Raw genomic sequence first — 12,948 nt, 5'->3', positions numbered from 1 at the left:
AGATTGTCTCCACTTTAGACACCAGCCCCAATTTCAGAGATCCTCAGGCCACTGTTACTTATGATCAACTGGCTACAAATGCTGGCGTTCCCTCAGTTTTGATAATTTGCTAGAATGGCTTGCAGAACTCAGGACAGTGCTATCTTTACAGTTAGCATCGTTATAGTAATAGAATATGTATCAGAACCAGCCAAAGAGTAAGGTGCACACCGCAAAGCTTGGGAAAGTTCCAGATGTAAAAATGCTGTGTCTTTTCCCCATGAAGTCAGGATATATTATCCTCCCAGCTCACTGATGTGTGATAACATGTGGCGTGTTGCCAACCAGGGAAGTTCAGCCAAGTTTTGGTGTCCAGAGTTTTTATTGGGGCTTCATTGCATAGCCACTATATATATATATATATATATTTATTTATTTATTTATTTATTTATTTATTTATATATTATATATACACACATATAATTTAAAAAAAAATTTTTGGCTGCGTTGGGTCTTCGTTGCTGTGCACAGGCTTCCTCTAGTTGCAGTGAGCAGGGGCTACTCTTTGTTGCGGTGCACGGGCTTCTCATTGCGGTGGCTTCTCTCGTTGTGGAGCATGGGCTCTAGGTGCGCAGGCTTCAGTAGTTGCAGCATGTGGGCTCAGTAGTTGTGGCTTGCGGGCTCTAGAGCGCAGGCTCAGTAGTTGCGGCGCACGGGCTTAGTTGCTCCGCGGCACTTGGGATCTTCCCGGGCCAGGGCTCAAACCCATGTCCCCTGCATTGACAGGTGGATTCTTTTTTTTTTTTCTTGGCTGCGTTGGGTCTTTGTTGCTGTGCGCAGGCTTTCTCTAGTTGTGGCAAGTGGGGGCTACTCTTTGTCGCAGTGCACGGTCTTCTCATTTCAGTGGCTTCTCTTGTTGCGGAACACGGGCTCTAGGCGAGTGGGCTTTAGTAGTTGTGGCACACGAGCTCAGTAGTTGTGGTTCACAGGCTCTAGAGCCCAGGCTCAGTAGTTGTGGTGCACGGGCTTAGTTGCTCTGCGGCATGTGGGATCTTCCCGGACCAGGGATCGAACCCGTGTCCCCTGCATTGGCAGGTGGATTCTTAACCACTGCGCCACCAGGGAAGTCCCTGGCAGGCGGATTCTTAACCACTGAGCCACCAGGGAAGTCCCTGCATAGCCACTGTTGATTGAATCGTTGGCCATGTGACTAAACTCAGTCTCTAGCCCCCCTCCTGTTTCTGCAGGTCATGCTGCTCAAAACACCAATCCTCTAAACACATGATTTGTCTTTCTGGCCTAGGCAGCCTGCATTCTGAGTCATCTTGTTAGCATAAACTACCTGAGGGCCCACCACCACGAATCACCTCTTTAGTATAAACTATCAGGTGTGGTCTGAGGGGCCCTGCATAAATAACAAAGACACCACTCCTATCATTCAGGAAATTTCAGGATTAAGAGGTTACCTTCCAGGAACCAGGGAGCTAGCCAAATTCTTTATTACACACTGTCCTTTCTTTCCCTCTCCTCCTTCTTGATGTATACATATATTGATACTGTTTACTGTCCCACAGGTTTCTTTTTTTCTGTTCCTTACACTGGATAATCTCAGTTGGTGTATCTTAAAGTTCACTGATTCTTTTTACTGTCAGCTGAAATATTCTGCTGAGTCCTTCTAGTGAATATTTCATTTCAGTTTTTATATTTTTTAACTCCAGTTTTTCTATTTGGTTCTTTTCCATAATTTTTCTTTTTATTGATATTGTCTATTTGGTGAGACACGAGTCTCAAACTTACCTTTAGTTTACTAGATAGAATTTCCTTTAGTTCTTTGAATATATTTAAATAACTGATTTAAAAACTTTGTGTATTAAGTCCAATTCTTGGACTGTCTCGGGAACAGTATGTACTAACTGCTGCTTTTCCTGATTATGGGTCACACTTTTGTTTCTTTGCATGTCTTTAAAATTTGTTGATAACTGGACGTTTTAATTAATGTAATGTGACACCTTCATAAATCAAGGTCTTTGCCCTACCAAGGTTTGTTGTTGCAGCTGTTGTTTGTTTAGTGAGTTTACTGTATTGATTCTTTAAAGTCTGTGTTCTTTATCGCATGTAGCCTCTTAAGTCTGTTTGTTAGCTTATTGGTCGACTAATGAATAAACAGAGATTTTCTTAAATGCATGAATCCAAGAAAGTATCCCAGTTCTTCCCAAGTGTGTCTGTGTACATGCTGGAGTATGCCTTCGGCGCTCAGCCAGGCAGTTTACAACTCTGCCTTAGCCTCTTCAGTTCTTGCTTGCTCGAGTGTCAAGGTTAGTTAGAGCCAAGAGTTTAGGGCCTTCAAAGATTTTTCCTGGGCGTGTACACACCCCTGGCCGCCATGCACGTGGCCTTTTAGATTCCAAGGAATATGAGAACTTTTCAAAATCCCTCATAGACATCTCATTCCCTAGCTTTTTCTTCTGCTCTTTTTGGCCAGCTTTATGTTAACCCAACTGCTGTCACCACTCAAACAACTGAGACATTAAACAGTTACTCCTGATTCTTTTTGACAAACACCTCCAGGAAAAAGGCACTTGGCACTGAGTAAGGTCTGATTCCGCTCAAATAAAGAGAATGCCTGGGGACTTTCCTAGTCTGCTGGTTTTCACCTTTATTGCAGGGCTGTTGGTTTTCAAGGCTCCTGCATAGCTGGGGACAAGTAGATAGTGATAGGGCAAGTTAAAATGTCATAAAGGTAACTTTTCCTACTGCGATTCCACTATTCTACTTTCTGTGTCTATGCGTTTGCCTATTCCAGGTATTTCATGTAAGTGGCGTCATACAGTGTTTGTCACTTTTGTGTTTTGCTTATTTTAAGGTTCATACATGTTGCAGCATGTATCAGAATTTCCTTCCTGTTAAGATTAAATGATGTATATACCACATTTGGTTTATTCATTCAAATGTCGATGGACATTTGGGTTGTTTCCCCCTTTTGGCTATTGTGAATAATGCTGCTGTGAACACTGGTGTACGATTATCTGCTCAAGTCCTTGCTTTCAATTCTTTTTGATATATACCTAGAAGTGGAATTGTTGGATCATACAGTAAGTCTGTGTTTAACATTTTGAGGAACCACCAAACTGTTTTCCATAGCACATCCTCACCAACACCTCTTAGTTTCTGTCATTTTGATTATAGCCATTCTGGTTGGTGTGAAGTGGTATCTCATTATGGTTTTGATTTGCAATTCCCTAAGGACTAATGAGACTGAACGAACATCTTTTCAGGTGCTTATTAGCCATTTGTATATCTTCTTTGGAGAAATGTCTGTTCGGGTCCTTTGCCCATTTTCAAAATGGGTTTTTTAAAATTGATGTTGAAGTGTAGGAGTTTTTTATATATTTTGGGTATTTATCCCTTATCAGACATATGATTTGCAAATATTCTCTTCCATTCTGTCAGTTCTCGCTTCACTTTCTTGATGGTGTCCTTTGATTCACGAAAGTTTCTACAAGTAACGTCCAACATTAGAGGATGAAATAAATGTTACTGTTCATTTGTAAAAAGGAATATTATGCAGCATTCTAAAAGTATTGAGATAGAGTTATTATGTTCAGAAATGCAGAGCTAAGGTATATTCAATTAGAAACGTAGGCTGAAAAATGCACATATACCTATGTATAAATCAATATGGGACTTCCCTGGCGGTCCAGTGGATAAGACTCTGAGCTTCCACTGCAGGGGGCGTGGGTTCAATCCTTGGTCGGGGAACTAAGATCCTGCATGCTGCGTGGCATGGCCAAAAAATTAAAAAAAAGTAAAATCAATATACATGGAGACCACAGAAATATTCCTCTAAAGATTGGAATGAGGGGAAGAACTTTCATTTTTACTTTATACAATTTAATATCCAAAGTTTAGTATTTTCTAAATATGTGTAGAAGCACAAATAACTTTTGTCATAATATTTTAAATATTAAAGTATTAAAATTAGTTTTTGATGAAGTCCTATTTACCTCTTTTTTCTTTTTGTTGCCTGTGATTTTGGTGTCATATCAGAAAAATCATAGTCAAATTCAGTGTCATGAAGATTTTCCCTAATGTTTTCTTCTAAAAGTTTCATAGTTTAGCTCTTATGTTGATGTCTTTGATATATTTTGAGTTAGTTTTTGTGTGTGGTGTGAGGTAATGGGCTCACTTTATTCTTTTGCATGTGGATGTCCAATTTTCCTAGCATCATTTGTTTAAAAAAAAAGCAAGCAGTATTTTTGAAAGAAGCTATTTCTTGTGCTGACTGTTAATGCATTTATACACACACAAAAAAATGTTGGCCAAATTCGGTTGCATGTCTCCTCATGAATAAGAATAGGTCCCAGTAGTTTTGTTAAGGAATTTGTTCTTCATGGAGCTCCAGGAATGAAACATGAAATGAATGGGTTTGGCTAGATAAGAATTTAAATATTATGACAAAAGTTATATGTGCTTCCACACATATTTAGAAAATACTAAATTTGGGAAATACTAAATTGTATAATGTAAAAATGAAAGTTCTTACGCTCATCCCTAGAGAAATATTTGTCTGTGTCTCTATGTATATTGATTTATATATATGTATATGTGCATTTTTCAGCTTTTTAGCTTACTTTTCTAATTGAATATATCTTAGCACTGCATTTCTGAACATAACAACTCTGTCTTAAAACTTTTAGATTGCTGCTATTCCTTTTTAAGAATGAACAATCATTTATTTTATCCCTTAATGTTGGATGTTGCTTGTAGATGTACACTTTTATAAATAATGCTCAGTGAATCTTCTAATATGTATATCTTTGTACTTTATAATTTTTTGAGAAATACCAATTATTGGAATTGTGTCAAAGGGTAATAATGTACATTTTAAATTTTGCACTAAATTCACTATATATAAAAGCATATGATATGCAGATAGTGTGAGATTCAAAATGTGTATAGAGGTATAAATGAAGAGAAACTGTCACTTATTCATTCCTGTTCCCCTGCCATTCATCTTTTCTTTCTGCAAACAACCACTGTGTGTGCGTGTGTATGTGTGTGTAGGTGAGCTGCATTAAAAGGTATGTACATGTAAAATTTTGATAGATTTGCCAGATTGCCTCGAGTTAGGCTTTTTATTGGAATCAGTTCAGGTTTATGATAGAGACCAAAGTTTCATACATGAGCTTACATCTATAGCAAGTCATCGATTACCTTTGTAAATCTTTTGAATTATGTGGTTGGTGCATATGCTCATTATTGGCTTATAGTTTGAGAATTTGTGAGTTATTGCTCTTGAGATGAGTAGCCACAGAAGATGCCTGAGTGGAATTTTTAAGACTTGATTGTGTATATTTGATTCACATCTATTCCCCCTGAAAATTATGTTGAAATATGGTTTTGTATGAAATATATTAAGTGTGAAAAACTTGCAAGTTTCCGCAGCCATTTACATTAGATCACCCTCATGCAGTACAAGTATTTCTATAATATGAGAAGTATAAAGGGAAGAATTAATGATTCTTTAATTAATTCTTTAATTAATGATTTCTTCTCCCCCAGTGTAATTGTGACTCTGGAAATGTAGGATTACTTGGATGCCTGAGATTGAAAAAGACTTGGGGTGATTTTTTTTTTTTTTTTTACGAAGTATATTAACTGCCTGAGAGAAGTAATTTGGCTTTCTTCTTTAGAGAGAAGCTAACTGTGAGTAGATCTCAGGATGGATTTTTGCTTGTATTAACTCTTCAGCTAATTTCTAGAGCTTGCTTGTTTCTGTGGTGAGATCAAATAAACATGGGTTTGCGTTTCATATTCACTTCTCATTAGCTCTGTGACTTTGAGTAAGTTATTTAACCTTTCTGTACCACATCTTCCTCACATTGTTGAACGGATTAGAGATACTGTACATAAAATGCCTTGCTTGGCAATGACAGGAACCTATAACGTGGTAACTTTTATTTTTAGCTGTTACCAGTACATAAGAAGATACTATAAAGTTAATGATTTTTTAGGTCCTAATAAATTATTATTGATCATATTTGTTTAATGTGCATCTCACCCACACCCTGTTTTCTTTTTTTTTTTCCTCTAGGGTGAACTGTCCCATGATCAAGATGTGGTAGAATATATCATGAATCAGCCAAATGTTGTTCCACGAATCAACTCTAGGATTTTGACAGCTGAGCGAGAATACCTGGATTTAACAGCAACCAGTAAGGAATATTTCAGGAACAATTTTGGGCCTTTTTGATTTGTCTTTCAGAATCTTTGCATTTATTGGATTGTAGTGTTCAGAATTTCTGATAACCCAAGATTGTGACACAGTTTCGTTCACCTTGAGTTCATTATATGAGCTTCTAAATTCACAAGAGTTTCCTCCAAAAGGAGAGAAATTCTTCCTGGATAAATCTTTGTAAACTTTGAAAGATATTCAGTGCCTTTTAAATGCCAACTAAACGTAGGCAGTAGATGGTAAGAGTGGACCTAGATTGTTGACTTTCTTACAGTCCTAAAGCTCTTAAGCAGCTATCTTCTTCCTCATTATGCAGTCAGTCAGTGATAATGTCGACAAATATCTCAGGTAGCTGTACTCTGAGAACTTAAGAATGCCTTTTTAACAAATAAAGCTTCATTGAGAAATAGTGTACATCAGCGGTCCTCAACCTTTTTGGCACCAGGGACCAGTTTCGTGGAAGACAGTTTTTCCATGGACTGGGTTTGGGGAGGGGGAGTGGTTTCGGGACGATTCAGGTGCATTACATTTATTATGCACTTTATTTCTATTATTATTACATTGTACTATAGAATGAAATAATTATACAACTCACCATAATGCAGAAGCAGTGGGAGCCCTGAGCTTGGGGCTCAGGTGTGGGTTGGGCTACGCATGGACTAAAATAAGCGTCGGATTCTGACTTAAAGCCTGCCACCAGATGCAGCTGTACAGTTGAAGTACATCAACTCACTTGCCACTATAAAGCCTGCCACCAGATGCAGCTTAATTGTCACTTGCCGCTCACTGATAGGGTTTCGATATGAGTCTGCAAGCAGTTGATTTATTATGGTCTCCATGCAAGTCAAACCTCTCTGCTAATGATAATCTGTATTTGCAGCCGCTCCCCAGTGCTAGCATCACCGCCTCAGTTCCACCTCAGATCATCAGGCATTAGTTTCTCACGAGGAGAGCGCTACCTAGATCCCTCACATGCGCAGTTCACAGTAGGGTTTGTGCTGCTATGAGAATCTAATGCCCCTGCTGATCTGACAGGAGGCGGAACTCAGGCGGTAACGCGAGTGATGGGGAGTGGCTGTAAATACAGACGAAGCTTCGCTCGCTCACCCGCCGCTCACCTCCTGTTGTGCGGCCCGGTTCCTAACAGGCCACAGACCGGTACCGGTCCATGGCCCGGGGATTGGCGACCCCTGGTGTACATGCCATAAAACTCAACCTTTCAAAGTGTACAGTTGTAAAGTGCACAGTTTTTAGTATGCTCGCAGAGTTGGGTGAGCATCACACTAACTTTAGAACATTATCATCCCCCCCAAAAGAAATGATGTAGTTACTCTCCATTTCCCCCTTCTCCTGTCCTTCAGCAGCCACTAATTAAGTTTCTGTTTCTATGGATTTTTCTGTTCTGGATATTTCATATAATTGGAAGTTTTTTGTGACTGGCTTCTTTCACTTAGCATAAAGTTTTTAAGGTTCATCCATGTCGTAGCCTGTCTCAGAACTTCATTCCTTTTTTTTTTTTTCAGGTAATAAATATCATAAATCACAAACATAAATATAACTTCATTGTCTGACAGTTCTGGAGGACTTCATTCCTTTTTATGACTGATTCATATTCCATAGTATGGATAGGCCACACTTTGCTTATCTGTTCCTCAGTTGATGAGTATTTAGGTTGTTTCCACAAGAATACCTTTTTTAAGAGGTTAAGCCCAGGTATAATTGTTCCTTTTGCTTTCCCTGGAGACTTTTTTTTTTAAACGTGATGATCCATTTATTTATTTATTTATTTATTTATTTATTTATGGCTGTGTTGGGTCTTCGTTTCTGTGCGAGGGCTTTCTCTAGTTGCGGCAAGTGGGGGCCACTCTTCATCATGGTGCGCGGGCCTCTCACTATCGCGGCCTCTCTTGTTGCGGAGCACAGGCTCCAGACGCGCAGGCTCAGTAACTGCGGCTCACGAGCCTAGTTGCTCCGTGGCATGTGGGATCTTCCCAGACCAGGGCTCGAACCCGTGTCCCCTGCATCGGCAGGCAGACTCTCAACCACTGCGCCACCAGGGAAGCCCACCCCCCTGGAGACTCTTAAGGCCACTTTAACAAACTGCTGGAAATACAGTAGAGTTACCACTTGCTCAGGAAATCTTACTGGCGAAGAAAGGATATGTGTAATGGTGAAGTCAAAACCAAGTGTATTTGTTGCTGTAGTTGAATACAGTGAATGTGTAGGTCTCTTTATGGTTGTTACTTTATTGCAACCACCCCTATTCTACGTGAAACTAAATTCCTTTCCTTTCAGGCAGAAGAAAATGTTTAAATATAGGCAGAGGAAAAAATGCACATGTATGTTTATATTTGAAAAAGAAAGTAGTAAGAAAGTGCTTTTTACCAGAAGTATTAGTAGAGCAAGGCAAGCAGTATTATGAATTTTGTCCTGAGTTTTTGTTGTTTCCATCATTTTAAATTAAATTACAAAGAGTTATCTTTGGAGTACTCATGAATAAGGACCGTAAGAATAGTTGTGTTTTGGGGTATCGTTCTCCACTGAGCGTTACAGCCCTCAGCTGTGAAGCGATGCTAGTCCGCAGTGGCAAGGACGCAGCTTGCTTGGTGAGCGTTTTGGAGCTCCCAGTGAAAGAGCAGCGGGCATCCTCCTAACCCAGTTGTCATAGCTCCATCATCGACGCTGCTCTTGGCCTTTGCTGTCCGGCGACTCAGTTTTAAGGCCATGGTGCTTCCTCCCCTCTGCTACACGAAGTCATGGGCGGTGTCTGTCTTACTTACTATTGCTTACCTTTGCTAGACTATTGACTGAACAGATAGTAGGCCCTTGGTGTGCTTCTTTGAATGAAAGGATAGATGGGTGAGTGGGTGGACAGACAAATACATGGGAGGGTGGGCAAGCAAGATGTGCTTGGAGGACATTGCAAGAAACGGGGCATTTGTATTGGGGAGTAAATAATGCAAAGGGCTGGGAAGATTGCTGGAGATGGAGAAGGGGTTTATGATACCAGGCTGGAGACCAGTTTGTAGGTAGGAAGAAATTACAAAGTATTGAGAGCAAGGGAATGACTTGATGAAACTGGAATTTTAGCAAGAGTTATCTGAGGGGGAAATGATTAATAAGAGCATTGCCCATAGGCACTAATCGGAAAAGATACATATCTGAAAATGACCTTTTGTTTCTGTTAAGGTTAAAAATGTTACCTTGATAGACTTGAAATAACTAAAACAAGAGTTTTTTAAAATATTTTCTCTCCCATTTATCCCCTCTTACCCCCAAATAGGATAGGGAAGAGTGTACTATGGGGATGGACTATGGAAAGGAGAGATGAAGTTAAGGGGGTCTCTTTAAAAGATCATCCTGTAGGTATAAAGTGAAAAGAGTGGGAATAGAATAAATTTAAACCATCAAACTGACAAACACATATCTGAGAGTTATGTGTGAGATGTGTACATTTTCTATTTGTGTCTTAAAATGTGATTAATGGGGTGGGTCATGTTGTGAACTTGTTCAATAAACGTGAAACAATATATTTCGCTCATGCATTTTATTAAAATGTATATTATGGTCAAATGAGATTATCAGTTGAATATTAACATTAGATTGAATTTAGGCATATTCATTATAAATCTAATTTTTCTTTCAGATAACTTTTTTGTGGATGATTATGCTAGATTTACCGTCTTGGATTCCCAAGGCAGGACTGCCGCTATAGCCAATAGTATGAATTATCTGACCAAGAAAGGTAATACATTTTAGGCTTACCTTGGATTCAACTTGTTTTTCCTTTTTTTTAGTATTTACAAAAACCTTAATTTTTAGTGTCTGTTGGGAAAGAGATTCCATAATTTCTTTTATTATTTTGTATAATTACTTGAGTCTAGAAAATATCTGTTTAAAATTTAATTTTTTATATTATTTGAAAATTCAGATGTTGTCTTTATAAATTTTATATTAGACATTAAAGGTAAAAGGAAGAATTTTTTTCATGGTTCAAAATGGAAAAAGAATTATGATGTAAAAATGGGTTAATGGATTGAAAATTGGTTTGACTTGTCTCTTCAATGACAGTATTGGGTTAAATGTTTTTAGGATTTGTAAGATCAAATTTCTTGGTACAAGAAATACTTGTGCACATTTTTAAACTGATTTTGATGCAGAGTTATTTATTCAGATTAAAATTGTGTAAAATGATATCCTCTTAATGGCAGATGGGTGCTTTTCCCCTCTGGTCACACTTATTACCCTTTCAGAGCACTGACTGTCATGTAAGGCAGCTATTTTTTTTTTTTTTTTGGCTGCGCCATGTGGCATGTGGGATCTTAGTTCCCTGACCAGGGATCAAACCCGTGTCCCCTGCATGGGGAGCGTGGAGTCTTAACCACTGGACCGCCAGGGAAGTCCCTAAGGCAGCTATTTTTATCCACCGTGGTCTTCTCCCAGAGAGAATTTCTGGTTTCCCAGATATATGTTTAAGTACAGGCAATTGCTCCATTTGTTTCCTCAAAGAAGTTGGTTCTGAGGGGTCCTGGAACAGTGCTGTAACCCTAATGGGACTAAGGAGCAAAAAGAAGCATAGGTGATGTTGGGCATTATTTAAAATTTGACTCTTACAGTTGGCATTAATTAGAGAAATGACATTTTCTTTTCTTCTACTCTTTTTCCTTTACTTTTGTCCAGGAATGTCCTCCAAGGAAATCTATGGTAACTTTAAATTTCAGAATGTTCTATTCCTTTTGTTAATTAATTATCTTATGTGGTTTCAGGCACCACTGTAATTCAGAATTTATTGACACTTTATTGGGATGTCTCTGTAACCTGTGGGTAACAGATAATTTATCAATGCAGATAAATTCTGTGTGTAAATGTTTGCCAGAATTATATTTCAGAAAGTTAATAAATGAATATGATTAAAGACTATAATATGTTATCCACATGTTCAAAGACTCTTTCTCATTTTACATGCTAACAGATACCCAAATCAAAATAGAATTAATAAGTGCATGTTCTTAGTTTTTAATTAAGCCACGTGGAAGGTTACCCTGCTTTCATTCTAGTACCAAAGTTTCAATACTTTTGCTTTGTATCTTTATTAAACTTGTCATTTTCTTTTTTTTTGCATGGTTTTCAGAAATTACTTGGCTTAATAGCAATATTGAAACATAGGATGTGCTTTTTCCCCTCCCACTCAATATGTTGTTTTTGGTTTTCTATAGATGATTCTTTTATTAGGCCAGTAACTTTTTGGATTGTTGGGGATTTTGATAGCCCTCCTGGAAGGCAATTATTGTATGATGCTATTAAACATCAGGCAAGTATCTACGACTTCATTCTGTATCTTTGTTTGAGGCTGCAGTTATCTTCATGGGCGTATGTGTGCTGATAAGGTTCTGGTGGGGAGGCTGGATCCTGCTTTTTTGGTGCTTGAGGGAAAGAAGCATTGTTTTTTCAGAGGTCTGGCAGCTAGTGAGAAAACAGAGAAGACTGCAATATTCTGGCTTTATGTAAGGGAGTAGATTTTTTTTTTTTGGCTGTGCCGTGCAGCTTGCAGGATCTTAGTTCCCTGACCAGGGATCGAACCCGGGCTCCCTGCATTGGAAGCACAGAGTCCTAACCACTGGACCGCCAGGGATGTCCCAGGAATAGCTTCTTTTAGAGGAAAAAATAATAAGATCGTCATCATAGACAAGTTTTTATTGTATGACTATTCATGTTCTTGCTGCAGAGATGCTGCAAAGTTTGTGTGGTATATTGTATGGGAGAGACAGGGTCCTTATATTGAGAGAGGTCCAGATATGGGAGAAATACCACGGAGGCACATTACCACGTGTATAATAGAAGTAGGTGTAGGCATGCAGAGGGATGCACATACGGGTGGTCTGAAAGCTGTGCAGCATATAAACCGTAGAAGTGGAGTGAATGGGCAGTGGTGAACGGCTGAAAAATAGTCAACCCTTCTAGAGATTGTCATTGTCAGAGAGAGAGATGTTACATTTCCTTTTCCTGAGCGGTTTCAGATTGGATCTTCATCCAAGTTTCACACCCCTCCTGTGTCCCCTTGCCACTCTGCGTCCCAAGGAGGCTTACTGAAATATCCAGGTGATTTCAGCTTCACTGAGTGCCTTTATTGTCTAAGGGAACAGACTAGATGGTGCGGTCAGTTGTATCAGGAGTAGTCCAGGTGAAGGACGATGTACGTATAACGCACTCTAACTCAAATTGACAAATGCTCAAGTGGTGAAAAGTGGGAGAACAGGGAGGGAGTAATTGAAGTAAAATACAGGTTCAAAAGACATGCACAAATCAATAGGATGTAGTGTCACAGAGTGAACACACCCATATGACCACCACACAGGTACAGTAACAGAATTACTGAAGTCCTGAAAGCACGCCCCTGCCTGTGGCTGCATCACTAGCCCTCCCCTGTCCCTCTTCTCACATCCTAGGTTTGCCTGCTTTTTACTTTAGTTAAATGGACTCTTATAATAAGAGTCTTATTATAAGACTCTTTTTCATTGTGCGTATTGTATCATATGGCTGTACCACAAAGTTTTGTTTGTTTAGTCTGTTTGATGGACAATTGGGTTGTTTCTAGATTGGGGCTAGAAGAATGCTGCAGTGAATACTCTTGTACATGTTTTTAGATACACATGAATATGAATTTCTGTTGCTTATGGCCCTTTTTTGGTTTTGTGGGCCCCAGATGTCTTCTCCCACATGGATTCTTGACTTTT

The 12,948-nt window shown here is 39.0% G+C and overlaps 1 protein-coding gene across 1 annotated transcript in view; it reads left to right on the top strand.

The window, feature by feature from the left end:
* UGGT1 (UDP-glucose glycoprotein glucosyltransferase 1) overlaps positions 1-12,948 on the top strand; it is a 106,550-nt gene that overhangs the window by 56,593 nt on the left and 37,009 nt on the right. The window contains exons 19-22 of the mRNA XM_061183001.1: positions 6,074-6,194; positions 9,861-9,959; positions 10,895-10,918; positions 11,431-11,525. Of these exons, the coding sequence (XP_061038984.1) occupies positions 6,074-6,194; positions 9,861-9,959; positions 10,895-10,918; positions 11,431-11,525 (339 nt within the window). The remainder of the gene's footprint in view (positions 1-6,073; positions 6,195-9,860; positions 9,960-10,894; positions 10,919-11,430; positions 11,526-12,948) is intronic.

This window comes from Eubalaena glacialis, chromosome 1 (assembly GCF_028564815.1).
Source record: "Eubalaena glacialis isolate mEubGla1 chromosome 1, mEubGla1.1.hap2.+ XY, whole genome shotgun sequence".
NCBI lineage: Eukaryota > Metazoa > Chordata > Mammalia > Artiodactyla > Balaenidae > Eubalaena > Eubalaena glacialis.
This window is presented reverse-complemented; position numbering and strand designations above follow the sequence as displayed.